The 27,467-nt window shown below is 43.1% G+C and overlaps 1 protein-coding gene across 1 annotated transcript; it reads left to right on the top strand.

The window, feature by feature from the left end:
* The first annotated feature begins 836 nt into the window (after positions 1 to 836).
* LOC120059034 (solute carrier family 25 member 33-like) lies at positions 837 to 23,484 on the top strand. The gene is made up of 7 exons (XM_039007799.1): positions 837 to 1,004; positions 7,995 to 8,177; positions 17,742 to 17,819; positions 19,197 to 19,297; positions 20,447 to 20,513; positions 21,525 to 21,805; positions 22,252 to 23,484. Exons 1-7 carry the CDS (start codon positions 961 to 963, stop codon positions 22,452 to 22,454), a joined length of 957 nt encoding a protein of 318 aa, XP_038863727.1. The 5' UTR covers positions 837 to 960; the 3' UTR covers positions 22,455 to 23,484.
* The last annotated feature ends 3,983 nt before the right edge of the window (positions 23,485 to 27,467 follow it).

The raw sequence follows: 27,467 nt of genomic DNA, 5'->3' as shown, positions 1-27,467 counted from the left end.
GGACATACTCAATAGAGTCTGCAAAATGTAAATGGGTCTCTTGTGCTGAGCAACGGGTTTAATACAGAGTGCTGGTGAGTCCTTAAAGGCTCTGCATGGTCATTTACTGCGATGCAGCCTCCGCAGACGTCAGGGCTTTCATACTTCTTGTGCTTAGCAGAGCAGAGCTATTGTGAAGGAAGTTGTCATGGAAGTAAGTTTGTGTTTATACAGGATGTACTGCCACCACCTACCGTCAACCAATCATGTCAATGCAGAGCTATACAGAGTCTTCCGAGCCCTCCGCATTGTTAAAACATGTGAGAGGCACACGGCGATGCAGGTGAAGCTTGATTTGGCCTCTGCATGCATCGTGTCACACCTTCCATACGAAGCCTCCGAGCACATTTTCGGATCAAGCATAAATTGGCTTTAACTCCACCCACTCTGTTCACTGCAATGCAATACATGGTATATGGGATACTTATTGACTCCAGTCCCCCTCCAAAACAAACCATATTCGGTTAGAGACTCTACTGAGTATTTTCCACCCCACTTTAGCTGAGACAGGTAGAAAAGGTTTCCCTCTACAACCCAACATTCTCAACATACCAATGTCAACATATTTGTTCATTATTTGTCTTTAAAAAAAATATATATATATTTTATATTTGTTTTCAGAAATTACTTATTGAATTTTTATGTTGGCACAATAAAAGTGTCCATAGATTAAAATTAAATCTTTTTTTGAATGAGTTATCCAGATTGCAATGCTTTCAAAATGCAGGCTATTATTTTTGAAGGTTTCTTCGTTACCATACGCAACTGACGTCATCGTTTGTGCTGCTGGCTGAATACTAGTGAGATTTTGGAACGCTTCAGAGAAAGCCGGGTGGACGTCTGGCTAGTGACAACAGCTGATGAGCAAGATAAACCACAGTTACGAGAAGACAAAGAAGATTATGGTTATATTTTTTAAAAATGGCACATAATAATAATACGCTATTACATCTCTTCGCAGGGGGGTAAGTGTTCCTTTACGAAATTTTTATCTGGCTAGCATTAGTATAGCTGAATATTTTAAAATAGTCTAGCGGCTTCTGCTTTTGTCGTGGTAAATTGTTAGCTATTGTGTTAGAATAATGGGTACTCGGCAGCTTGCGTTGACGTTTTAGGATATTTGTGCCCCATCTTGACCAAACGAGTCATATTCTCGCCATACCGAAATGTGATTAACAAGCTAACGTTACTCGCCCTCAACTCAAGGAGTGAGGAGGCCTCGCTCGCTACAGCATGAGGTTGCGAGCTAACTCTAATGGTGTACAGTGTGATTTTAGCAATTTTGCCAAAGGTAACAGAACAGTATTTTAACTGGCTAACAAGTGTTTATTGTTTACTGTATCATTCGTCTAGTTATGCAATGTCAGGTGGCCAACTATTGTCCTTCTCACTGCTAGCTAGGCTAATCAACCGGATATTGATTTATGAAGCGTCGCTAGTTTACCTATCCATCTAGCGTTAACAGTTAACTTTATACAGGAAATGTGGAAATCCTAGCCATTTGTAATGACCTCTATTTCTACGAAGGTCCTAACACTTGAGATATGAACTCGAATACAACCAATAGTATTAATGTTTTCATTTGATGTGGCATTAGCTAACTGGCAAGTGTCGCAGTCTATTCTGACCTTAAAATATGTCCTCCAGTTACATAATCTTTCCCAGTCAATCAATGTGACCATGTAAAGTGCTGCAGCTAGCAAGCTGTCTCGTGTTATCTACTGCAGCTTAGAATAGAGGAATCTACTATATTTATAGCTAGCGATATATTATATTCTAAGATGTATAAAAGATTTTCAAAAGTTACCTAAAATGTATTTGAGCTAATATGTAGCTAGCAATTCATTAGAAAATATTATCCGGCTTGAACTTGGAAGTTTATCAAGATTTTTTGGAAGCTAATAGGGGTTTTGTCACTCAAGGTCACCCATTGACATCTATTGACATTTGGGAAAGCACTATTCAAAACCTAGACCTGATATTCCATTTAGTTGGGGATATATGATCCTGTATTGGACCCACAGAGGAATAGAAATGGCAGTCATATAGTTATGTCTATATAGGCCCTATATTTCTTAGAACAGCCAATGTTAAGAAGTACCATAGTGGTGAGGATAATGGTAATAACCCTTACTTTATTTATAAAATCAGAACATAATATTACAGTTGAAAAAAAAATATTAGTCGCTATTAGTAGAATAGAGCAAACCTCATAAATGACAAGCTCACACTGAATATCATTGTCAAGGCAATAGTACATTTATTTTAGGATTGCGATCCAAGAGTCTAGCCTGCCTTTCCAAGCTGCACACTGACTGCAGACATAACATCGAGAACTGTATTTACACAGGCTGTTACATGCCATGGTCTCTTCTGAGCTAGTAAATTAATGCCCTATTTAATGGTGGCTTCTGGTTTCACATTTGAACTGATTCAAAATGTTAACTTTGGAGGACACCATGATATGGCCTGTTGCCATACCGTGTTTAGCATGCATATCACTGTCACATGTAGGGTTATGGAACTCTGTCTCGTTCACAGTATGGTTTTTCTCATGGTGTCCCAGACCGCTAGGAGATTATTATGATAAGCCGAGTGAATGGATAGCTATGTGTTTGTTATCGGACGCAGTCGCATTCGGCACGACGTGCCCTTTAGACGTCTCGTCACTCTAACAGAGCTCCGGAGTTCCTCTGTGGAGATGCGAGAGAACCTTCCAGAAGGACAACCATCTCTGTAGCACTCCACCAATCAGATGTGATATATCAGAAATTGTGTAATATAATTGTCAATCTAAAATATTGTCATATAATTATAAATAGTTTATATCGGTTTGATACAAATGTTCTGTCTAAATAGCTTCTAAAATATGTAACATACTATAAATGTCACAGAGTACAGTTACATGCAGTAATGTGATTATTTTGGATAGTCAGATTCTAAGTTTAAAACTTTTACATGCTTTGTAAGAGGAACGAATCCCATGATACTCCTGTTTTACATGGACATATCTGAAATCAGGCTACTTTATGCCGCTTTGATAGATGCAGAAAATCGCCAATCTGAATAAATGTTCTTCCACAGCCAACGTGCTATTTTTGGGAAGCATATTTTATTCTGAGTTCAGAAATGTAACGTTTGTATGTGAAAACAACTTCTAGTACGCATACATTCAGTTGTTCCCGAACTCACTTCAGTCACGCCAAAGAGGGAGGCTGGTGCTAAGACATGTTCCGAACTCACTTCAGTCACGCCAAAGAGGGAGGCTGGTGCTAAGACATGTTCCGAACTCACTTCAGTCACGCCAAAGAGGGAGGCTGGTGCTAAGACATGTTCCGAACTCACTTCAGTCACGCCAAAGAGGGAGGCTGGTGCTAAGACATGTCCCGAACTCACTTCAGTCACGCCAAAGAGGGAGGCTGGTGCTAAGACATGTTCCGAACTCACTTCAGTCACGCCAAAGAGGGAGGCTGGTGCTAAGACATGTTCCGAACTGAGGATTTAGCGGAATTGTTTGAATGGAATGTTGGCATATTGGCAGTTAATTTGAAAAGTTGAATCATTAGCGGGATCATTCCTGAAACTGTCCGGCTAGCATTGGTAACAAATATACAGTGCAGATAAATTCCTCAAATTCATTATTTTACACTATCTTATCACAGCACTGGCAAACCATGGTTGACGAGATCCCTGACCAAAACGGCCGACCTAAATCTGTGTCAAACATATCCGGCCTGCGGGTGGTTTGAGTAAAAAAAACAAAATATATAATATTATCCTGAACAAAAATATGAATGCAACATGCACAAATTAACAAATATTTTACAGAGTTACAGTTCATATAAGGAAATCAGTCAATTGGGAAAATGATTTAGGCCTTATCTATGGATTTCACATGACTGGGCAGGGGTGCAGCCATGAGTGGTCTTGGGAGGGCATAGGTCCACCTACTTGGCAGCCAGGCCCAGCCAATCAGAATTTGTTTTTCCCCACAAAAGGGCTTTATTACAGACAGAAATACTCCTCAGCAGGTCTTGCGCCTCCCATAGTCTTGGCTGTGTGGCGTTGTTACACGTGGTCTGCGGTTGTAAGGCTGGTTGGACGTACTGCCAAGTTCTCTAAAACGACGTAGGAGGCAGCTTATGGTAGAGAAATTAACATTAAATTCTCTGGCAACAGCTCTGGTGGACATTCCTGCAATCAGCATGCCAATTGTCCGCCCCCTCAACTTGAGACGTGGCATTGTTGTGTGACAAAACGGCACATTTTAGATTAACCCTTTATTGTCCCCAGCATAAGGTGCACCTGTGTAATTGTCATGCTGTTTAATCAGCTTCTTGATATGCCACACCTGTCAGGTGGATGGATTATCTTGGCAAAGGAGAAATGCTCACTAACAGGGATGTAAACAAATTTGTACACAATTTAAGAGGTTCTTCTACATATGGAACATTTATAGGATTTTAAAATTTTAATCTCATGAAACATGGGACCAACAATTTACATTGTTGCGTTTTATATTTTTGTTCAGTGTATTATAAATGTGTGTGTGTGTGTGTGTGTGTGTGTGTGTGTACATACACACACAGTGCATTCGGAAAGTATTCAGACCCTTTCACGGTTTCCACATTTTGTAACGTTACAGCCTCATTAAAAAAAAATACTAATCTACACACAATACCCCAAAGCAAAAACAGGTTTTTTGAAATTTTTCCAACGGAAATATCACATTTATGTAAGTATTCAGACCCTTTACTCAGTACATTTTTGAAGCACATTTGGCAGCGATTACAAACCCAGAGTCTTCTTGGGTATGACGCTACAAGCTTGGCACACTTGTATTTAGGGGAGATCCTCTCATTCTTCTCTGCAGATCCTCTCAAGCTCTGTCAGGTTGGATGGGGAGCGTCGCTGCACAGCTGTTTTTAAGTCTTTCCAGAGGTGTTTAGATCGGGTTCAAGTCCCGGCTCTGGCTGGGCCACTCAAGGACATTCAGAGACTTGTCCCGAAACCACTCCTGGGTTGTCTTGGCTGTGTGCTTAGGGTTGTTGTCCTGTTGGAAGGTGAACCGTTGCCCCAGTCTGGGGTCCTGAGCGTTCTGGAGCAGGTTTCCTCAAGGATCTCTTTGTACTTTGCTCTGTTCATCTTTCCCTCGATCCTGACTAGTCTCCCAGTCCCTGCTGCTGAGAAACACCCCCACAGCATGATACTGCTGCCACCACCATGCTTTACCATAGGGATGGTGCCAGGTTTCCTCCAGACGTGACACTTGGCATTCAGGCCAAAGAGTTCAATCTTGGTTTCATCAGACCAGAGAATCTTGTTTCTCATTGTCAGTCCTATTGGCAAACTCCAAGCACGTTGTCATGTGTCTTTTTACTGAGGAGTGGCTTCCGTCTGGCCACTCTACCATAAAGGCCTGATTGGTGGAGTGCTGCAGAGATGGTTGTCCTACTGGAAGGTTCTCCCATCTCCACAGAGGAACCCTGGAACTCTGTCAGAGTGACCATCGGGTTTTTGGTCACCTCTTAGAGCAGGCCCTTCTCCCCGATTGCTCAGTTTGGCCGGGCGGACAGCTCTAGGAAGAGTATTGGTGGTTCCAAACTTCTACCATTTTAAGAATGATGGAGGCCACTGTGTTCTTGGGGAACTTCATTGCTGCAGACATTTTTTGATACCCTTCCCCAGATCTGTGCCTCAACAAGCTTTTCTCAGAGCTCTACGGACAATTCCTTCGGCTTGGTTTTTGCTCTGACATACCGTCAACTGTGAGACCTTTATATAGACAGGTGTGTGCCTTTCCAAATCATGTCCAATCAATTGAATTTACCACAGGTGGACTCCAATCAAGTTGTAGAAACCATCTCAAGGATGGATCAATGGAAACACAATGCACATGAGCTCAATTTTCAGTGTCATAGCCAAGGGTCTGAGTACTTATGTAATTAAGGTTTTCTGTTTTATTGTTAATACATTTTTACAAATGTCTAAACCAGTTTTCGCTTTGTCATTATGGGGTGTTGTGTGTAGATTGATGGAGAATTCAAATTAAATCTATTTTAGAATACGTCTGTAATGTATACACACTACCTCATAATGTCAAAAATGTTTACAAATCAATTAAAAATGAAAAGTAAGTATTCAAGCCTAAAGTAAGGTGGTAAAAATGTGCTCAAGTCTCACAATAATTGACATACACCCACTCTGTGTGCAATTTAACATGATTTTTGAATGACTTCTTCATCTCTGTACCCCACACACAAAATTATATGTAAGGTCCCTCAGTCGAAGCAGTGAATTTCAAACAGATTCAACCACAAAGACCAGGGAGGTTTTCCAAAGCCTTGCAAAGAAGGGCACCTATTGGTAGATGGGTAAAAAATGTAAAAAGAATACATTGAATATCCCTTTGAGCATGGTGAAGTCATTAATTACACTTTGGATGGTGTATCAATACACCCAGTCACTACAAGGATACAGGCGTCCTTCCTAACTCAGTTGCCGGAGAGGAAGGAAACCGCTCAGGGATTTCACCAGGAGACCAACGGTGACTTTTTAAAACAGTTACATAGTTTAATGGCTGTGATGGTAGAGCTGAGGATGGATCCTCTTGAAAATCTATGGTAAGACTTGAAAACGGCTGTCTTGCAATGATCAACGACAGACTTGGCAGAGCTTGAAGACTTTAAAAAAATCCAGGTGTGCAAAGCTCTTAGACTTACCCAAAAAGACTCGCAAGCTGTAATTGTTGCCAAATGTGATTATTTTTTAGCATGTATTGACTCAGGGGTGTGAATACTTATGTACATTTAGATTTTCAATACATTTGCAAACATATCAATAGACGTGTTTGCACTTTGTCATTGTGGGGTATTGTGATGTCATTATGGGGTATTGTGATGTCATTGTGGGGTATTGTGTGTAAATAGGCAAGGGATTTTTTTTTTTTATATTTAATATATGTAACGTAACAAAATGTGGAAAAAGTCAAGTAATATGAATACTTTCTGAAGGCCCTGTACGTTTTTAAAGTTAATATAAATATATATATTTTTTTATCACTAAAACCAAATCCGAACTGTGTCTAGCTCGCTAATAATCACCGAAACAGCAAGAAAATAACCTCTGGACCTTGTTGGAAGACGGAATGCGGGGCCCCCTCGGGGCAAAATGAATATAATTCCCTCTGTCACGCCTTGTCTTGGATGGACAGGGGTTGTAGAGAGGTTAATATCTTCTGTGACGCAAGACTATTCCTCACCTTTTAAAAAACATTTTTTTTAGTTCATCCATTTAAGTGCATGATTTGGACATTTTTAAACGGCTATGTAGGCTTAGGCTGTAAGACCTCTTCTCTCTGTAGCTTTAGTCAAATTAGAGCTTCTTGGTTCAATGACCTTTTGTACCAGATGTGTATAGAGTAAATGTGAGAGCCTGTTCATGACACTGTCTCTTTTAGTAATGCCATAAAAGTACTGTGTAGCTGCTACTGTTCTTTATATTGATGGTAAATTACATTCCCTGATAGAGGGAGAAATAAAAAACAATTCTGCGGAAATCCAGGAGAACTGTGACCCAACTTGAATCTCACTGATAACACTAACAGACAGCAGGACTACTTCACCCGGTATAATCATACCACACTACAAATTGCACAAATGTAAATACATGTTTTTGTATTTTTATAGTCTACCATGCCCTGACAAAAGGCTGGTTCAGGTGCATAGGGCAACAACTAAGGCTCTCCACTTTCTGAAATCTATTTGAGCTCCAAAAACGGTGGAAAGGATTACCAATCTCCATTGTCATTCGCCATGTTAATTAATTAATGCCGTATTAATGTTTTCCTATTCTCTGTGTAGATGTTGTAAACCTAACTTTAAATGACCTGAGATTAGTATATATTATTACTGTATTATAAATGTTACTGTATTTTCCCATCTTTCTCTCTGCAGATGTAGCGGCACGGTGGGAGCCATCGTGACCTGTCCTCTGGAGGTGCTGAAGACCAGGCTGCAGTCGTCAGGCCTCGCGCTCCGGCCCGTGTTCCAGGTCCAGCTGGGCACGCTCAATGGTACTGGGGTCATCAGACCAGGCTCGGGCACCGTTACGCCACCTGGCCTGGTGCAGGTCTTACGGTAAGGGATTGTCCCTCTTCTTATTCTTAGCATGTGGCTAGTCTACTATGGTTCTTACGGTAAGGGGTTGTCCCTCCTTCGTATTGGAGTGGGGCTAGTCTACTATGGTTCTTACGGTAAGGGGTTGTCCCTCCTTGTATTGGAATGGGGCTAGTCTACTATGGGTCTTACGGTAAGGGTTTGTCCCCTCCTTCGTTTTGGAGTGGGGCTAGTCTACGATGGTTCTTACGTTAAGGGGTTGTCCCTCCTTCGTATTGGAGTGGGGCTAGTCTACTATGGGTCTTACGGTTAGGGGTTGTCCCTCCTTCTTATTGGAATGGGGCTAGTCTACTATGGTTCTTACTGTTAGGGGTTGTCCCTCCTTCGTATTGGAGTGGGGCTAGTCTACTATGGGTCTTACGGTTAGGGGTTTTCCCTCCTTCGTATTGGAATGGGGCTAGTCTACTATGGGTCTTACGGTTAGGGGTTGTCCCTCCTTTGTATTGGAATGAGGCTAGTCTACTATGGTACTTACGGTAAAGGGTTGTCCCTCCTTCGTATTGGAGTGGGGCTAGTCTACTATGGGTCTTACGGTTATGGGTTGTCCCTCCTTCGTATTGGAGTGGGGCTAGTCTACTATGGGTCTTACGGTAAGGGGTTGTCCCTCTTCTTATTCTTAGCGTGTGGCTAGTCTACTATGGTTCTTACAGTAAGGGGTTGTCCCTCCTTCGTATTGGAGTGGGGCTAGTCTACTATGGTTCTTACGGTAAGGGGTTGTCCCTCCTTGTATTGGAGTGGGGCTAGTCTACTATGGGTCTTATGGTAAGGGGCTCTTATAAGTGTGGGGCTGCTACAGGTCTTGTGGTAATGGCTTCACCATGTTGTGTACAGTGCTGTGAAAAAGTATTTGTCCCCTTTCTGATTTTCTATATTTTTGATACTGAATGTTACCATCAGATCTTCAACAAACACCTAATATTAGATAAAGGGACCCTGAGTTTACAAATAACAAAAACAAATATACTTAATTAAATAAAATAACAAAGGTATTCAACACCCTATTTCCACTCAATTAGTATTTTTTATGGATCCCCATTACTTCCTGCCAAGGCAGCAGCTACTCTTCCTGGGGTTTATTATAGATCCCCATTAGTTCCTGCCAAGGCAGCAGCGACTCTTCCTGGGGTTTATTAAGGATCCCCATTAGGTCCTGTCAAGGCAGCAGCTACTCTTCCTGGGGTTTATTAAGGATCCCCATTAGTTCCTGCCAAGGCAGCAGCTACTCTTCCTGGGGTCCGGCAGAATTAAGGCAGTTATACAATTGAAAAAACATTACAATACATTCATTACAGAATTCACAACACAGTGTGGCCCCTCGGACCCATACTCCACTACCACATATCTACAACACAAAATCCATGTGTACGTGTGTGTGTGTGTGTGTGTGTGCATGTGTTTGTTTCTATGTTTGTGTTGCTTCACAGTCCCCACTGAACCATAAGGTGTATTTTTATCTGATTCTACTGCTTGCATCAGTTACTTGATGTGGAATAGAGTTCTATGTAGTCTGTTCTGGACTTGGGGACTGTGAAGAGACCTCTGGTGGCATGTCTTGTGGGGTATGCACGGGTGTCTGAGCTGTAAACAGACAGGACGGTACTTTCAACATGTCAATACAAGTAGTGATGAAGTCAATCTCTCCTCTACTTTGAGCCAGAGGAGATTATTATTATTATTATTTTTTTTTAAATGTTACACCCTTTTTCTCCCCAATTTTGTGGTATCCAATTGTTAGTAGTTACTGTCTTGTCTCATCGCTACAACTCCCGCACGGACTCGGGAGAGGCGAAGGTCGAGAGCCATGCGTCCTCCGAAACACAACCCAACCAAGCCGCACTGCTTCTTAACACAGCACGCATCCAACCCAGAAGCCAGCCGCACCAATGTGTCGGAGGAAACACCGTACACCTGGCGACCGTGTCAGCGTGCACTGCGCCCGGCCCGCCACAGGAGTCGCTAGTGCGCGATGAGACAAGGATATCCCTGCCGGCCAAACCCTCCCTAACCCGGACGACGCTAGGCCAATTGTGCGCCGCCCCATGGGCCTCCCGGTCGCGGCCGGCTGCGACAGAGCCTGGGCTCGAACACAGAGTCTCTGGTGGCACAGCTAGCACTGCGACGCAGTGCCTTAGACCACTGCGCCACCCGGGGGACCTGTGACATGCATATTATTCATTTTAGCTTTCTGTGTACATCCAAGGCCCGGATATGCTACCCTGTTCTGAGCCAATCGCAATTTTCTTAACTTCTACTTCATCACAATCCCGGATCCGGGAGCACCCCCATCAGTAAAAAAGCTGACTAGCGTAGCCTAGCATAGCGTCACAAGTAAATACTAGCATCTAAATATCATTAAATCACAAGTCCAAGACACCAGATGAAAGATACACATCTTGTGAATCCAGCCATCATTTCTGATTTTTAAAATGTTTTACAGGGAAGACACAATATGTAAATCTATTAGCTAACCACGATAGCAAAAGACACAACTTTTTTTTCCACCATTTTTTTCCTGCATAGGTAGCTATCACAATTTCGACCAAATAAAGATAGAAATAGTCACTAACCAAGAAACAACTTCATCAGATGACAGTCTGATAACATATTTATTGTATAGCATATGTTTTGTTAGAAAAATGTGCATATTTCAGGTATAAATCATAGTTTTACATTGCAGCCACCATCACAACTCTCACCAAAGCAACTAGAATAACTACAGAGACCAACTTGAATTACCTAAATACTCATCATAAAACATTTATGAAAAATACACAGCGTACAGCAAATGAAAGACAAAGATCTTGTGAATCCAGCCAATTTCAGATTTTTTAAGTGTTTTACAGCGAAAACACAATATAGCATTATATTAGCTTACTACAATAGCCAACCACACAACAGCATTGATTCAAGCCAACAATAGCGATAACGAATAAACCATCAAAAGATATTAATTTTTTCACTAACCTTCTCAAAGTTCTTCAGATGACAGTCCTATAACATCATATTACACAATACATATAGAGTTTGTTCGAAAATGTGCATATTTAGCGGCACAAATCGTGGTTATACAATGAGAATAGTAGCCAAGCTGCCAACAATATGTCGGGAGAAATCTTGGGAGAGGCACCTAATCTAATCAGTAACTAATCATAAACTTGACAAAAAAATACAGGTTGGACAGCAAATGAAAGATACATTAGTTCTTAATGCAACCGCTGTGTTAGATTTTTAAAATTAACGTTACTACGACCTACAGCGTGCGTTAAAGCGAGACCGCACCGAAATTAATGGCGGAATATGAGTTTTACATTTTTCAACAGAACAACGAATTAACATCATAAATAGTTCTTACTTTTTGATGAACTTTCATCAGAATCTTGGGCAAGTTGTCCTTTGTCCAAAAGAATCGTTGCTCGGTTGTAGATTGTCGCCTTCAACTTTGGAATTAGCAGTAAACATTAGCCATGTGGCCCAGACGTGCCCAACTCACTAGAACGCAACACAAAGAAATATCCGAAAATCGCAATATACTGATATAAACTGATATAACTCGGTTTAAAATAACAACATTATGATGTCTTTAAGACCTATATCGAATAAAATCAGAGCCGGATATATCTAAGGGCTATAACGGGAGCTTTCTAGAACGCCATCCTGAGGTCTGTCTTGCGTCATGGCGAATGAAGGAAAGAGTGGACCCCACGTTCCCAGTCCATTTATATGGCCTCAGATCTGCCTAGCAACTCCATTCCAATTCTCACTATTTGCTGACATCCAGGGGAAGGCGTATGCAGTGCATCTCAACCAATAGAAGACATGCAAATTAATAAACTGACCTCAGAACAGCCTGGCTGATTTCAGATTTCTCAGTTGCTGACAGGAAGATTGCTCCAACTCGAGTTCTGTTTTACTCACAGATATAATTCAAACGGTTTTAGAAACTAGAGAGTGTTTTCTATCCAATAGTAATAATAATATGCATATTGTACGAGCAAGAATTGAGTACGAGGCAGTTTAATTTGGGAACGAAATTTTTACAAAGTGCAAACAGCACCCCCTATTGTTAAGTCCCTCTTGTGGCACCTGACCACACAACTGAACAGTAGTCCAGGTGCGACAGCTAGGGCCTGTAGGACCGGCCTTGTTTATAGTGTTGTTAAGAAAGTAGAGCAGTGCTGTATCATGGACAGACTTCTCCCCGTCTTAGCTACTGTTGTATCAATGTTTTGACCATGACAGTTTACAATCCAGGGTTACTCCAAGGAGTTTAGTCACCTTAACTTGCTAAATTTCCACATTTATTTATAACAAGATTGAGTTGAGGTTTCGGGTTTAGTAAATGATTTGTCCCAAGTACTGTGCTTTTAGTATTTTAATATTTAGGACTAACTTATTCCTTGCCACCCATTCTGAAACTATCTGCATCTCTTTAAGTGTTGCAGTCATTTCAGTTGCTGTAAGAGTTGACGTGTATAATGTTGAGTCATGCCAGTGGCATGTCGTTAAAGATTGAAAAAAGGAAGGGGTCTAGACAGCTGCCCTGTGGAATTCCTGATTCTGCCTGGATTATGTTTGAGAGGCTTCCATTAAAGAACACCCTCTGTGTTCTGTTAGACAGGCAACTCTTTATCCACAATATAGCAGGGGGTGTAAAGCCATAACACATCAGTTTTACCAGCAGCAGGCTGATCGATAATGTCGAAATACCGCACTGAAGTCTAACAAAACAGCCCTCCACAATCTTTTTATCAGCAACTTCTCTCAGCCAATCATCAGTTATTTGTGTAAGTGCTGTGTTTGTTGAATGTCCCTATAAGCATGCTGAAAGTTTGTCAATTTGTTTACTGTAAAATAATGTTGTATCTGGTCAAACACAATTTTTCCCCCCCTAAACTTTAAGTGTTGGTAACAGGCTGATTGGTTGGCTGTTTGAGCCAGTAAAGGGGGCTTTACTCTTCTTAGGTAGAGTGACTTTTGCTTCCCTCCAAACCTGAGGGTACACACTTTCTAGTAGGCTTCGATTGAAGAGATAGCTTATAGGAGTGGCAATATCATCTCCAATATCATCCCCAATATCATCGTCCACTATCATCGTCCACTATCATCCCCAATATCATCGTCCACTATCATCCCCAATATCATCGTCCCCACTATCATCCCCAATATCATCGTCCCCACTATCATCCCCAATATCATCGTCCCCACTATCGTCCCCAATATCATCGTCCCCACTATCGTCCCCAATATCATCGTCCCCACTATCGTCCCCAATATCATCGTCCCCACTATCGTCCCCAATATCATCGTCCCCAATATCATCGTCCCCACTATCGTCCCCAATATCATCGTCCCCACTATCGTCCCCAATATCATCGTCCACTATCATCGTCCCCAATATCATCGTCCACTATCATCGTCCACTATCATCCCCAATATCATCGTCCACTATCATCCCCAATATCATCGTCCACTATCATCGCCCACTATCATCGTCCACTATCATCCTCAATACCGTCCTCAGTCATTTTCCATCCAAGTTGTCAGACCCAGGTGGCTTGTCATTGTTGATAGACAACAATAATTTTTTCACCTCTTCCACACTCACTTTTACGGAATTTTAAATTACAATTCTTGTTTTTAATAATTTGGTGAGATATACTTGGATGTGTAGTGTCAGCATTTGTTGCTGGCATGTCATGCCTAAGTTTACTAATCTTGCCGATGCCAACTACTTTAAGGAATTTTTCAATATCAGTCGGTGTTCAGTTTAGTCACATGATTTCTCTATTTGCAGTACGTTTGCCAATCGGTTGTCCAACCAGACTTATTTGCCAATCTTTTTTCCTCATCAATCCACTGGGATTTAAGTTTTCAGTAATTTTCTTAATAGGTGCATGCTTATTAGTAACTGGGTTAAATAATTTCATAAATGTGTTAAGATCAATGTCTGTTTGCTCATTACACACCACAGACCAACACATTCTTTACATCAAACAACATAGGATTCACTACGAAACGTATTGTATGACCTCTTATACACTATATTAGCCCCAGCCTTTGGAACTTTGGTTTTCCTAGATATGGCTACTGTATTGTGATCACTACATCCAATGGATTTGGACACTGCTTTAAAGCACCTTTCTGCAGCGTTAATAAAGATGTGATCAATACATGTTGATGATTTCATTCCTCTGCTGTTTGTTGCTACCCTGGTAGTTTGACTGATAACCTGAACCAGGTTACAGGCACTGGTTACAGTTTGAATCTTTGTCTTGAGTGGACAGCCTGATGAAAGCTAGTTAATATTTAAATCAACCAGAAAATATACCTCTCAATTGGTATCACATACACTATCAAGCATTTCATACATATTATCCAGATACTGACTGTTAATAATTAACACTTGGTGGTCTATAGCAGCTTCCCACCAGAATGGGCTTTAGGTGAGGCGGATGAACCTGTAGTCATATTACTTCAACAGTATTTAACGTGAGATCCTGTCTAAGCTTTAAAGGAATGTAGTTCTGAATATAAACAGCAACTTGTTGTGACATCTTTAGCTGCAATGACTCCAACCAAATACTTCCTGTAGTTGTTGATCAGTCTCTCACATCGCTGTGGAGGAAGTCGGCCCGCTCTTCCATGCACAACTGCTTTAACTCAGAGACATTTGTGGGTTTTCAATCATGAGCTGCTCCTTTCAAGTCCTGTCACAACATCTCAATTGGAATTAGGTCTGGACTTTGACTGGGCCATTCCAAAATGTAAAAATGTGTTGCTTTTTAACCATTTTCATGTAGACTTGTGTTTTGGATCATTGTCTTGCTGCAGAATGTAGCCTTCGGGATCTGTGGTTGTGCCAGGCCACCCACGGGGCTGCCAGGCCACAAGGGATGACTAGGCTAAGAATGTTTTGTCCTATGTTCCCTGGTCAGAAGTAGTGTACTGTAGGGCATAGGGTGCAATTTGGGATGTTGCCCTAGTTGTGTGAATAGGCCTGTGTCTTTACTCTACCACTCTGTCTAAAGAGGAGGAAACGGGCCTGTGTCTTTACTCTACCACTCTGTCTAAAGAGGAGGAAACGGGCCTGTCTAAAGAGGAGGAAACGGGCCTGTGTCTTTACTCTACCACTCTGTCTAAAGAGGAGGAAACGGGCCTGTCTAAAGAGGAGGAAACGGGCCTGTGTCTTTACTCTACCACTCTGTCTAAAGAGGAGGAAACGGGCCTGTCTAAAGAGGAGGAAACAGGCCTGTCTAAAGAGGAGGAAACAGGCCTGTCTAAAGAGGAGGAAACGGGCCTGTGTCTTTACTCTACCACTCTGTCTAAAGAGGAGGAAACGGGCCTGTGTCTTTACTCTACCACTCTGTCTAAAGAGGAGGAAACGGGCCTGTCTAAAGAGGAGGAAACGGGCCTGTGTCTTTACTCTACCGCTCTGTCTAAAGAGGAGGAAACGGGCCTGTCTAAAGAGGAGGAAACGGGCCTGTGTCTTTACTCTACCACTCTGTCTAAAGAGGAGGAAACGGGCCTGTCTAAAGAGGAGGAAACGGGCCTGTGTCTTTACTCTACCACTCTGTCTAAAGAGGAGGAAACGGGCCTGTGTCTTTACTCTACCACTCTGTCTAAAGAGGAGGAAACGGGCCTGTCTAAAGAGGAGGAAACAGGCCTGTCTAAAGAGGAGGAAACGGGCCTGTGTCTTTACTCTACCACTCTGTCTAAAGAGGAGGAAACGGGCCTGTCTAAAGAGGAGGAAACGGGCCTGTGTCTTTACTCTACCACTCTGTCTAAAGAGGAGGAAACGGGCCTGTCTAAAGAGGAGGAAACGGGCCTGTGTCTTTACTCTACCACTCTGTCTAAAGAGGAGGAAACGGGCCTGTCTAAAGAGGAGGAAACGGGCCTGTCTAAAGAGGAGGAAACGGGCCTGTGTCTTTACTCTACCACTCTGTCTAAAGAGGAGGAAACGGGCCTGTCTAAAGAGGAGGAAACGGGCCTGTCTAAAGAGGAGGAAACGGGCCTGTGTCTTTACTCTACCACTCTGTCTAAAGAGGAGGAAACGGGCCTGTCTAAAGAGGAGGAAACGGGCCTGTCTCTACCCTGCCTGACGGGGGCCCGTTGTCTGATGGGGGCCCGTCTATACACTAGCATATTCTGGCTCTGACGTCTGACGCTATTAATTTAAAGGCCATTACCGTTATCCTGTTTTATACACAAATACTAGAGATTAAAGAGTATCTTGTTCTAATCTAAGAGCTGTTTGCCAGCTGTGGGGAACGCACGCACACGCACTGACGCACAGTGCAGCGAGGACACTTATGTAAGTGCTGATGCCACCTGTGGAAATGTCCCTCACCCCCGAGGCCCAGGGAGGGTTGCCTCAGACCACAGACTGGGTGAGAGTGATGGTGTGACTGTGCCTCTGCCAAAATTGAACACGAGGAGGGAGCCGTGCCGACTGACGTCCCCGAAATGTGGTTTCTCATGTTTCTCGCCTCAAGGGTTTAGTGCTGGAGGCCTTTGGCTGAATGTGACTGAACCAGTCTGGACTGGACTCAGCTGAATGGTTCAGAGGGGAATGGCTCAAATAGTATTCTCAACCTGTTCACCCAGTGTAGTTTTTACATTTTTACCTTTGAAACTGACCAACAATGGCATTTGGAGGTGAGCCATTGTAATTCCAAGTGACTCTACAACCTTCGGGCATCCATTTTGGTTAATTTCGCCAATAATTGTTGAATGAACCTCTTCTCTCCAAAATCCTTGTTTATCCAGTGTTGTCTGTAACGACAGTATAAGGTTGCTTGAAGGTTTGTAGAGTCACTTGGAATTACAACGACTCGCTTCCAAACGCCGTGGTTGGTCTGTTTCAAAGGTAAAATGTTAATACTCTTTGAACTCTGTAAATCCATATCCTGTTGAGTCATAACATGTTAACTTTTTAAAATCCTTTTATTTCCTTAGCCTGAAGGGTGTTTTTTTTTAATCTATTGGAACAAAATGACGTCGTTACAGGGTGGGAAAACAAACGGTGGGAATAACAGAGTCCTTTTAAATAAAGTTTGTTTTACAGCAGAGTGCGGGACTAATGTATCAGTCCTGTTGTGTCCCTGTGTGTCCTCTCACCCGGCCTGTTTGTCTGCTACTGGACTAAGTGTGTGTGTGTGTGTGTGAAGTCAATCCCACAGAGGCGACAGAGTTCACAGTGCATCTCCAGTTTCAAAGGGTACTGGGTTGAGAGTAGGGTCTTGTCCAAAACAAACTCTGTAGAGGTGGGTGATATGGAGGGGGGGAAAGAGATTTATATCACGATTAATTAACTGAATTATCACTAACGATAAATTGAACAATATACCCATGGCAGTACATGCTGTGTGGCCAATGCAGACGTCGGATTGACCATACAAACGTCTTGAACCCTACCACAGTGGTCCCTACTACTGAATACACGTCCTAAATAGATGTTCTTGTCATGCAAACATTTTTTAAAGTGTATATTCAATTAACTGGTTTGTTTTTCTTCCCGTTTTCTAGGTCAATTCTAGAAAAAGAGGGACCACGGTCGCTTTTCCGGGGACTGGGTCCCAATCTTGTTGGGGTGGCCCCTTCAAGGTAAGCCTGCTAAATGAGACACGGACTGCATTTGAAAGGGTGGATTCGTTTTGGTGTAAGTAATGTTTGGGTGTGGATGTGTTTTGTATGTCCACACCCGTAACAACCTACACACTCACCCTTTTATCATGTCATTACCGAGGACCAGCTTTTAGACTGCAACATATTATTACTGCTGTGTTGTTTAATTAAGTCATACGAGGTCAGAGCGGTGGGGTGAGGGAGGACAGAACGGTGGCCGTAAATGGGGATTCTACAGTGCATTCGTAAAGTATTCAGACCCCTTGACTTTTTCCACATTTTGTTACGTTTCAGCCTTATTCTAAAATGTATTAAATTGTTTCCCCCCCCCCCCTCATCAATCTACACACAATACCCCATAATGACAAAGCAAAAACAGGTTTTTTGAAATTTTTGTAAATGTATTAAAAGTAAACAATTTAAAAATCACATTTACATAAGTATTCAGACTTTTTGCTCAGTACTTAGTTGAAGCACCTTTTGCAGCGATTACAGCCTCGAGTCCACAAAATGTGGAAAAGGTGAAGGGGTCTGAATACTTGCAGAATGCACCGTATACAGTACATGGTATACAGTACATGGTATACAGTCCTCACTAAGGGGTTTGTCTGTCCCCCTCTCTCTGCATTATGCCATCGCCCAACTTACAAGTGCTGCCATTCAGATAAATAAGACATTTTTACACTCCTTGGGTTTGTACAGTAACGTAGTATACAGTCCTCAGTAAGCAGGGTGGGAATGGGGGGGGGGGGGGGGGAGTCACTCTGGAAACTCACCAACGTACCGTCAAAATTATTTCACTCCCAGAAATAGTTAGCATGGGGCAGAGGGATGGTCAGCTGTCAGCCAGCTGAGCCGCGCTGTCAGCCAGCTGACCCGCCCCTATGCTATCAGCCAGCTGACCCGCCCCCATGCTATCAGCCAGCTTCCAAACCCTGCCTTGCATTCAGAATGAGAATAGCACTAGTCCAGACCCATCTCTCTCTCGACCACCCCCTGGCCCTGCCTCGGTGCTTATTCAACCCATTCTGCTGCTGCCTGTGATACACACACACACACACACACACACACACACTGTATGGGATGGACTGTTCCAGAAGCATAGCAGACTGCTCTGGACAGGACGCACGTGGCACGCTTAGCTGGCTCTGTCAACGGCTGCTGTTACTGCTTCACAGGTTTCAGGCAGCGCCTGGAAACATGATGTTACATAAACACGCACTGCCGCTTTATAAAACACAGTGAAAGATGGACACCCACTCACTGAGAAATATACTGGTAGATACATTTGTTTATACATTTTAAAGAGGGAATCTGATTTCTCACCCTTTTTTTTATCTTCTGTTTTTCTTGTAGAGCTATTTATTTTGCTGCCTACAAGAGGTCTAAGGAGACGTTCAATGGCATCTTCGTCCCTAACAGTGGAGTGGTGCACATGTCCTCAGCTGGCTTTGCAGGTGAGACCGTCTGAAGCAAACCACGGAGACGCCGGCGTAGGGGGGACGGACACGCCGGCGTAGGGGGGACGGAGACGCCGGCGTAGGGGGGACGGAGGCGCCGGCGTAGGGGGGACGGAGGCGCCGGCGTAGGGGGGACGGAGACACCAGCGTCTATGGGAGCACTCTACCCTCATTCTGTATGAAACACAAAGCAATAGAGCCATGTAGGTTCTATGCCTGCTGGGTAAACCATGTAGGTTCTATGCCTGCTGGGTAAGCCATGTGGGTTCTATGCCTGCTGGGTAAACCATGTGGGTTCTATGCCTGCTGGGTAAACCATGTAGGTTCTATGCCTGCTGGGTAAACCATGTAGGTTATATGCCTGCTGGGTAAACCATGTAGGTTATATGCCTGCTGGGTAAACCATGTAGGTTATATGCCTGCTGGGTAAACCATGTGGGTTCTATGCCTGCTGGGTAAACCATGTAGGTTCTATGCCTGCTGGGTAAACCATGTAGGTTCTATGCCTGCTGGGTAAACCATGTGGGTTCTATGCCTGCTGGGTAAGCCATGTGGGTTCTATGCCTGCTGGGTAAGCCATGTGGGTTCTATGCCTGCTGGGTAAGCCATGTGGGTTCTATGCCTGCTGGGTAAGCCATGTGGGTTCTATGCCTGCTGGGTAAACCATGTGGGTTCTATGCCTGCTGGGTAAACCATGTGGGTTCTATGCCTGCTGGGTAAACCATGTAGGTTCTATGCCTGCTGGGTAAACCATGTAGGTTCTATGCCTGCTGGGTAAACCATGTAGGTTCTATGCCTGCTGGGTAAACCATGTAGGTTCTATGCCTGCTGGGTAAACCATGTAGGTTCTATGCCTGCTGGGTAAACAAGAGTAAAGTTTTTGTTGCGCCCAAATGTGATGACATTTTTTTGGCATTTTGTCCACCAAAATGTGTGTGTATATATAATCCACGTATTTATTATATAACTCTATAACGTGTTGTATAATGATTGAATTTCTGCTCTGTCAGGAATCCTGGAGGATTTGCCCTCCCTGACCTGTTCTTTCCCTGAACTCCCATCCAGAGATATAAAATGAACTCTGTCCCTTTCTCTTGCTCCATCCAGTGATATGACACAACTCTCTGTTTCTACTTCCTGTTTCAGCTTTTGTTACTAACTCCCTCATGAACCCCGTCTGGATGGTTAAGACCAGGATGCAGCTGGAGAGGAAGTATGTACATTTATATTATTCTACACTTCTTCCTATTTCATTTACTTTTATTAAGTCTCTTTAAAAGCTTTTTAAAGGCTTTAAATGCAGACATATTTTAGATGCTAGTTTTGTGCTAATGGTGTCAGAACATTCATTAAAGGGTTACTGTAGGTTGTGTGTAATTACAGTTCTGTCACCAGTCACCACCACCATTTGAATGTGATCTTTGACGGGCCCCCCATCTTGGCTGCTGTCCTGTCCTTGAGTTACGCAGTTTGCGTTTTGTAACGTGACCAGACGGATCCATAAATACCCTAGCTGCTGATGCATTAGGCTGCGTTGGAGGGAGAGGCTATATTTACACAGAAGCTGTATCCCAAATGGCGCCCCGTATAGGGGCACTACTTTTGACCAGAAACATGTTCCACAGTAGTGACCCTATGTAGGAAATGAGGTGGCGTTTGGAACGCAGGGAGCAATAGAACCATGTGAGTTCACCGTTACAGGGAACAAGCATGTCTGGTGACCTATTTACCCTGCAGACTTGTTCATATAGGTAGTCACTCAAACTATAGTTAACTAGTGGGGGGGGGGGGGGGGGGGTAATATGGTAGATGAAAAATAGGAATATATATTTCAATTGTATCATGCTAAATGCACATTTCATATTATTATTTTTGTTAAGTAACAGTGGACATTACAATACAGGATGTCTCTTGATTATTTGTCACAAGACTGGAGTGTGAGGTATGACACTTGATCTGCTTGAGGTTGTGTTTGCTGGCTGTTGTGCCCCTGATACCTCTGTTCCTGGTCATCTGCATTAGGGCACACATTAACAAAATATAGCAAAACCTCTCTTATAGAACAAGTTCAGATAGTAGGTTACCACCCACAAAATGACGTTCCTGCAGGAAAATGTTTTTCTGATCCAGTTGAACCTCTTCTCTAAATCTTCTGCCAAAAAACACTTTTGTGCCACCTGCTGATGTCGGGTTTTAGATCAATAATGACTGTCTTTTCCTCCAGGGTACGAGGGGAGAAGAAGACCAACGCGCTGCAGTGTGCCCGTTACGTTTACAAGACCGAGGGCATGAGAGGTTTCTACCGGGGCCTGACGGCGTCCTACGCCGGCATCTCCGAGACCATGATCTGTTTCCTGATCTACGAGACGCTGAAAAAACGCCTGAATGAAGCGCGCTTCGCTTCGCCGAACAGCGAAACTGAAAAAGGGGCGTTGGATTTCCTCGGCCTGATGATGGCGGCTGCTTTCGCTAAGGGTTGTGCTTCTTGCATAGCCTACCCACACGGTAAGCATGGGGATTCATGGGTATGAGTCAAATAAATGCTACGGTATTAACTTGTCATACCTCAAACTACAACAACACACATTGACGTAAGAGGCAAAAGAACAGCTTTTTAATTGACGATGGCCCAATCTACAACTGTCTACTGTACAGTAGCACAGCATACACCCATGACTCAAATGTTAACTTGAGTGAGAAGCCTTTAGTAAAACTCAACACATTCCCTTCCGTCTTTTAGTCAAAATACTCTGTAAACTGCATTCAAAATCACCTTTTAATTCTAATTCGTCTTAATTTCTCCCCTTCTCTCTCTCTCTCTGCGTTTCTCCCCTTCTCTCTCTCTCTCTGCGTTTCTCCCCTTCTCTCTGCGTTTCTCCCCTTCTCTCTCTCTCTCTGCGTTTCTCCCCTTCTCTCTCTCTCTCTCTCTCTGCATTTCTTCCCTTCGTCAGAGGTGATTCGGACAAGGCTACGAGAAGAGGGCAGCAAATACCAGTACTTCTTCCAGACAGCACGGTTGGTTGCAGTGGAGGAGGGCTACGCTGCTTTTTACAGAGGACTCATTCCTCAGCTTATCAGACAGATCCCCAACACAGCCATCGTCCTCTCCACCTACGAACTCATTGTCCACCTGATGGGAGACTCCTCGCAGTGATCGACACCCAACAACAACAATGACGACAACAACATGGTAGCTAAGGAAAAGACCAGTTTTGGTCGGCCCATCCTAGATGGAAGGGCAACACAATGTAGTTATATCCCAAGGCACGTTGGGCAAGAAAGAGACAATTGTGAAATTGCAGAAGAAACTAAATTTCTGTTTTGTTGGAAAGACTGGTGTAGAGACTGTTGGTTTCTCTTGAGGGAATTTGAAGGCAGGTTTTACTGTTATCCAATGAACTGTAACTGATTTTTAGGATACGTCCTAAATAGCAAACTATCCCCTATTTAGTGCACTACTTTTGACCAGGGTCCATAGGGCGCTAGTCAAATGTAGTGCACTGTATAAGGGGCCATTTTGGACTCTTGACACTTTTTTTGTTTGTTTTAATTGATGCATGTTATTTAGAAGTTGTTCAGAAGAATTTAAGCTCTCAAGAATTGTGGTACTACTGACAGGACAACTCTAGCCTGAGTCTCACATCTGTGTTGTATCGCCAACTCCATTGCTGTCATGAGTTGAGTTGGCAAGACGGCACAAACGTATCTGGGATTCAGGCTAGGACCATATGAGAATAACTAGTTGTTGTTATACAAGATAAAGAGGTCATCTGAATAGAAGAGTACTGTTTTAAATTGGAACTAAATTATTTTGTATATTTTGTTATTATATTGTCTGACTTTCTCTGATGCTTATCAATGTTGAATGTCCAAAGATACGTCAAGGTCTTGGGCTACAGGTTATTTCATTTTACGCTAATTAAGGAAGATCAACGCTTAGCTAGAATTGTTCCTTGTGAGCCACCACACAGCATCCATCATGATAGTTCCTGCTTATTCATTTACTACCATAGTGATTTTTGAAGTATTATTTTAATTAATTATTTTCCATGACAAATACAGGTTAATTTATATATTGTGTTAAAGAACATAATCGCCTTCTTTTTTCTTTTTTTTTTACAATATAATGACAACGTGAAAGCTTATTTGACCAGGGGCTCAATAAAAGTCTGCTCAAGTGTTCGGTTCATTGTTTTTTGAAGGGTGTAAAACTACAGTAATCTGGTTGAGAAAGATGGACTGGACGAGTGGTGTTCAGATTTCACTTGGTGGTCTTTAGTAAAAAGGTGCTGAAAATGTCACCTGGGTTTCCTCACAGCTTCACAATACAAATCAAACTACACTTAAATAAATACTTTTCACTTTTGATTGAACCACTATGCCTGATTGAGAGTATTACATGACTGTACTTTGAAAGGTAAATATTAGTGATTGTCTATTAATCTTTATCCAATGCCATTTCTGATTACCATAACATGTTGTGTAAACTGTTTGGAGAGGATTCTGTGGACACTAAAATACTGTGGCTTGCAAAGTCTACCCCTGCTAAAATAATTACAAGTAAAATACATTTAGTGGATTTGGAATGCAATCCCATGGGTTTGTATCCAAAGTCTAACATTTAATTGTGATTATAATACATTGTATGAATGAAGGTATCAGTACTTATCACTGTTCATACAGTGTGTCAGTAATCACTGTTCATACGGTGCGTCGGTAATCACTGTTCATACGGTGTGTCGGTAATCCCTGTTCATACGGTGTGTCGGTAATCACTTCATACGGTGCGTCGGTAATCACTGTTCATACGGTGCGTCGGTAATCACTGTTCGTACGGTGCGTCGGTAATCACTGTTCATACGGTGTGTCGGTAATCACTGTTCATACGGTGCGTCGGTAATCACTGTTCATACGGTGCGTCGTAATCACTGTTCATACGGTGCGTCGGTAATCACTGTACATACGGTGCGTCGGTAATCACCGTTCATACGGTGCGTCAGTAATCACTGTTCATACGGTGTGTCGGTAATCACTGTTCATACGGTAATCACTGTTCATACGGTGCGTCAGTAATCACTGTTCATACGGTGTGTCGGTAATCACTGTTCATACGGTAATCACTGTTCATACGGTGCGTCAGTAATCACTGTTCATACGGTGTGTCAGTAATCACTGTTCATACGGTGCGTCGGTAATCACTGTTCATACGGTGTGTCGGTAATCACTGTTCATACGGTGTGTCGGTAATCACTGTTCATACGGTGTGTCAGTAATCACTGTTCATACGGTGCGTCGGTAATCACTGTTCATACGGTGTGTCGGTAATCACTGTTCATACGGTGTGTCGGTAATCACTGTTCATACGGTGCGTCGGTAATCACTGTTCATACGGTGCGTCGGTAATCACTGTTCATACGGTGCGTCGGTAATCACTGTTCATACGGTGCGTCGGTAATCACTGTTCATAAGGTGCGTCGGTAATCCCTGTTCATACGGTGCGTCGGTAATCCCTGTTCATACGGTGCGTCGGTAATCCCTGTTCATACGGTGCGTCGGTAATCCCTGTTCATACGGTGCGTCGGTAATCCCTGTTCATACGGTGCGTCGGTAATCCCTGTTCATACGGTGCGTCGGTAATCCCTGTTCATACGGTGCGTCGGTAATCCCTGTTCATACGGTGCGTCGGTAATCACTGTTCATACGGTGCGTCGGTAATCCCTGTTCATACGGTGCGTCGGTAATCACTGTTCATACGGTAATCCCTGTTCATACGGTGCGTCGGTAACCACTATTCATACGGTGAATGAATGAAACAACTTGTTTTCATGTCAAATCGCCAATTTTGCAACCCATCCCTTATGGAATGAATTGACACAAACAAACTTTACAATTCACTGATAATTCTTCTTGTGGTGTTCTCTGCAGGGTGCATCGCATAAAGAGTGAAACAATTCGATAAATAATAGTAAATAAGTTTATCAAAACGAATTATATCCCAAGAGCAGTAAAAGAATATCAACTCTGCAAAAATAGAAACGTCCTCTCACTGTCAACCTTGTTCATTTTCAGCAAACTTAACGTGTCAATATTTGTATCAACAGCAGACACAAACTGAACAAGTTCTGCAGACGTGACTAACAGAAATTGAATAATGTGTTCCTGAACAAAGGGGGGGGGGGTCAAAATCAAAAGTAACAGTCAGTATCTGGTGTGGCCACCAGCTGCATTAATTACTGCAGTGCATCTGCTCCTCTTGGACTGCACCAGATTTGCCAGTTCTTGCTGTGAGATGTTACCCCACTCTTCCACCAAGGCACCTGCATATTCCCGGACATTTCTGGGGGGAATGGCCCTAGCCCTCACCCTCCGATCCAACAGGTCCCAGACGTGCTCAATGGCATTGAGATCCAGGCTCTTCGCTGGCCATGGCAGAACACTGACATTCCTGTCTTGCAGGAAATCACGCACAGAACGAGCTGTATGGCTGGTGGCATTGTCATGCTGGAGGGTCATGTCAGGATGAGCCTGCAGGAAGGGTACCACATGAGGGAGGAGGATGTCTTCCCTCTAACACACAGCATTGAGATTGCCTGCAATGACAACAAGCTCAGTCCAATGATGCTGTGACACACCACCCCAGACCATGACGGACCCTCCACCTCCAAATCGATCCCACTCCAGAGTACAAGCCTCGGTGTAACGCTCATTCCTTCGACGATAAATGTGAATCCGACCATCACCCCTGGTGAGACAAGTCAGTGAAGAGCACTTTTTGCCAGTCCTGTCTGGTCCAGCGACGGTGGGTTTGCCCATAGGCGATGTTGTTGCCGGTGATGTCTGGTGAGGACCTGCCTTACAACAGGCCTACAAGCCCTCAGTCCAGCCTCTCAGCCTATTGCGGACAGTCAGCACTGATGGAGGGATTGTGCGTTCCTGGTGTAACTCGGGCAGTTGTTGTTGCCATCCTGTACCTGTCCCGCAGGTTACACGTTGTCTGCCACTGCGAGGACGATCAGCTGTCCGTCCTGTCTCCCTGTAGCGCTGTCTTAGGCGTCTCACTGTACTGACATTGCAATTTATTGCCCAGGCCACATCTGCAGTCCTCATGCCTCCTTGCAGCATGCCTAAGGCACGTTCACGCAGATGAGCAGGGACCCTGGGCATATTTCTTTTGGTGTTTTTCAAAGTCAGCAGAAAGACCTCTTTAGTGTCCTACGTTTTCATAACTGTGACCTTAATTGCCTACCGTCTGTAAGCTGTTAGTGTCTTAATGACCGTTCCACAGGTGCATGTTCATTAATTGTTTATGGTTCATTGAGCAAGCATGGGAAACAGTGTTAAACCCTGTACAATGAAGATCTGTGAAGTTATTTAGATTTTTACGAATTATCTTTCAAAGACAGGATCCTGCAAAAGGGACATTTTTTTGCCGAGTTTACATACGTACATATACACTGTATACATACACATAACATATACAGAAAAATTAAATAAGGCATTTGAACCCAGTCTGGCAGAAAAAGAAGATTCAAATGGGAGACAAGCCTATACACAATCTATATACACCTCCGGTCAAAAGTTTTAGAACACCTACTCATTCAAGGGTTTTTCTTTATTTTTTGTTGAGAGAATGCCAAGAGTGTGCAAAGCTGTCATCAAGGCAAAGGGTGTCTACTTTGAAGCATCTCAAATATAAAATAATATTTTGTTTTGTTTAACACTTTTTTGGTTACTACATGATTCCATATGTGTTATTTCATAGTTTTGATGTCTTCACTATTATTCTACCATGTAGAAAATAGTAAAAATAAAGAAAAACCCTTGAATGAGTAGGTGTGTCCAAACTTTTGACTGGTGATGTATATGGCTACATGTACACAGACCTGCATGTACACCTGCTTGCACACAGATAGCTTCTTCTTTTTGGTACAGAAGATAGGCTATTTTCCTCTACAATTTGTGCCTGGTTAGTACCACTGAGGTATATAGGTTCATCCACTGACATACAGTATGATATGGATACATTGTAGCAGAGTAGCTAGTGGTGAATGAGTGACCTCTGTCTGTAGGATGATGGTCACACATAGAGAATACTAATTCTATAGTCACATGTCATTGACTTCAGAGAAAACAACCTCTGAACACTTTGTAGACTACCAATGAAATG

The sequence above is a fragment of the Salvelinus namaycush genome, chromosome 14, assembly GCF_016432855.1.
Source record: "Salvelinus namaycush isolate Seneca chromosome 14, SaNama_1.0, whole genome shotgun sequence".
Taxonomy (NCBI): Eukaryota; Metazoa; Chordata; class Actinopteri; order Salmoniformes; family Salmonidae; genus Salvelinus; species Salvelinus namaycush.
Note: the sequence above shows the minus strand (reverse complement) of the source record. Positions and strands in the feature narration are given on the sequence as shown.

What these genes read in the sequence shown, in the direction of transcription:
- LOC120059034 (XM_039007799.1), top strand. Translation starts at nt 961, where the DNA reads ATGGCACATAATAATAATACGCTATTACATCTCTTCGCAGGGGG. An exon ending in TTACATCTCTTCGCAGGGGG is followed by an intron (nt 1,005 to 7,994) that starts GTAAGTGTTCCT and finishes TTCTCTCTGCAG; the next exon opens with ATGTAGCGGCACGGTGGGAG. An exon ending in TTGCATAGCCTACCCACACG is followed by an intron (nt 21,806 to 22,251) that starts GTAAGCATGGGG and finishes TCCCTTCGTCAG; the next exon opens with AGGTGATTCGGACAAGGCTA.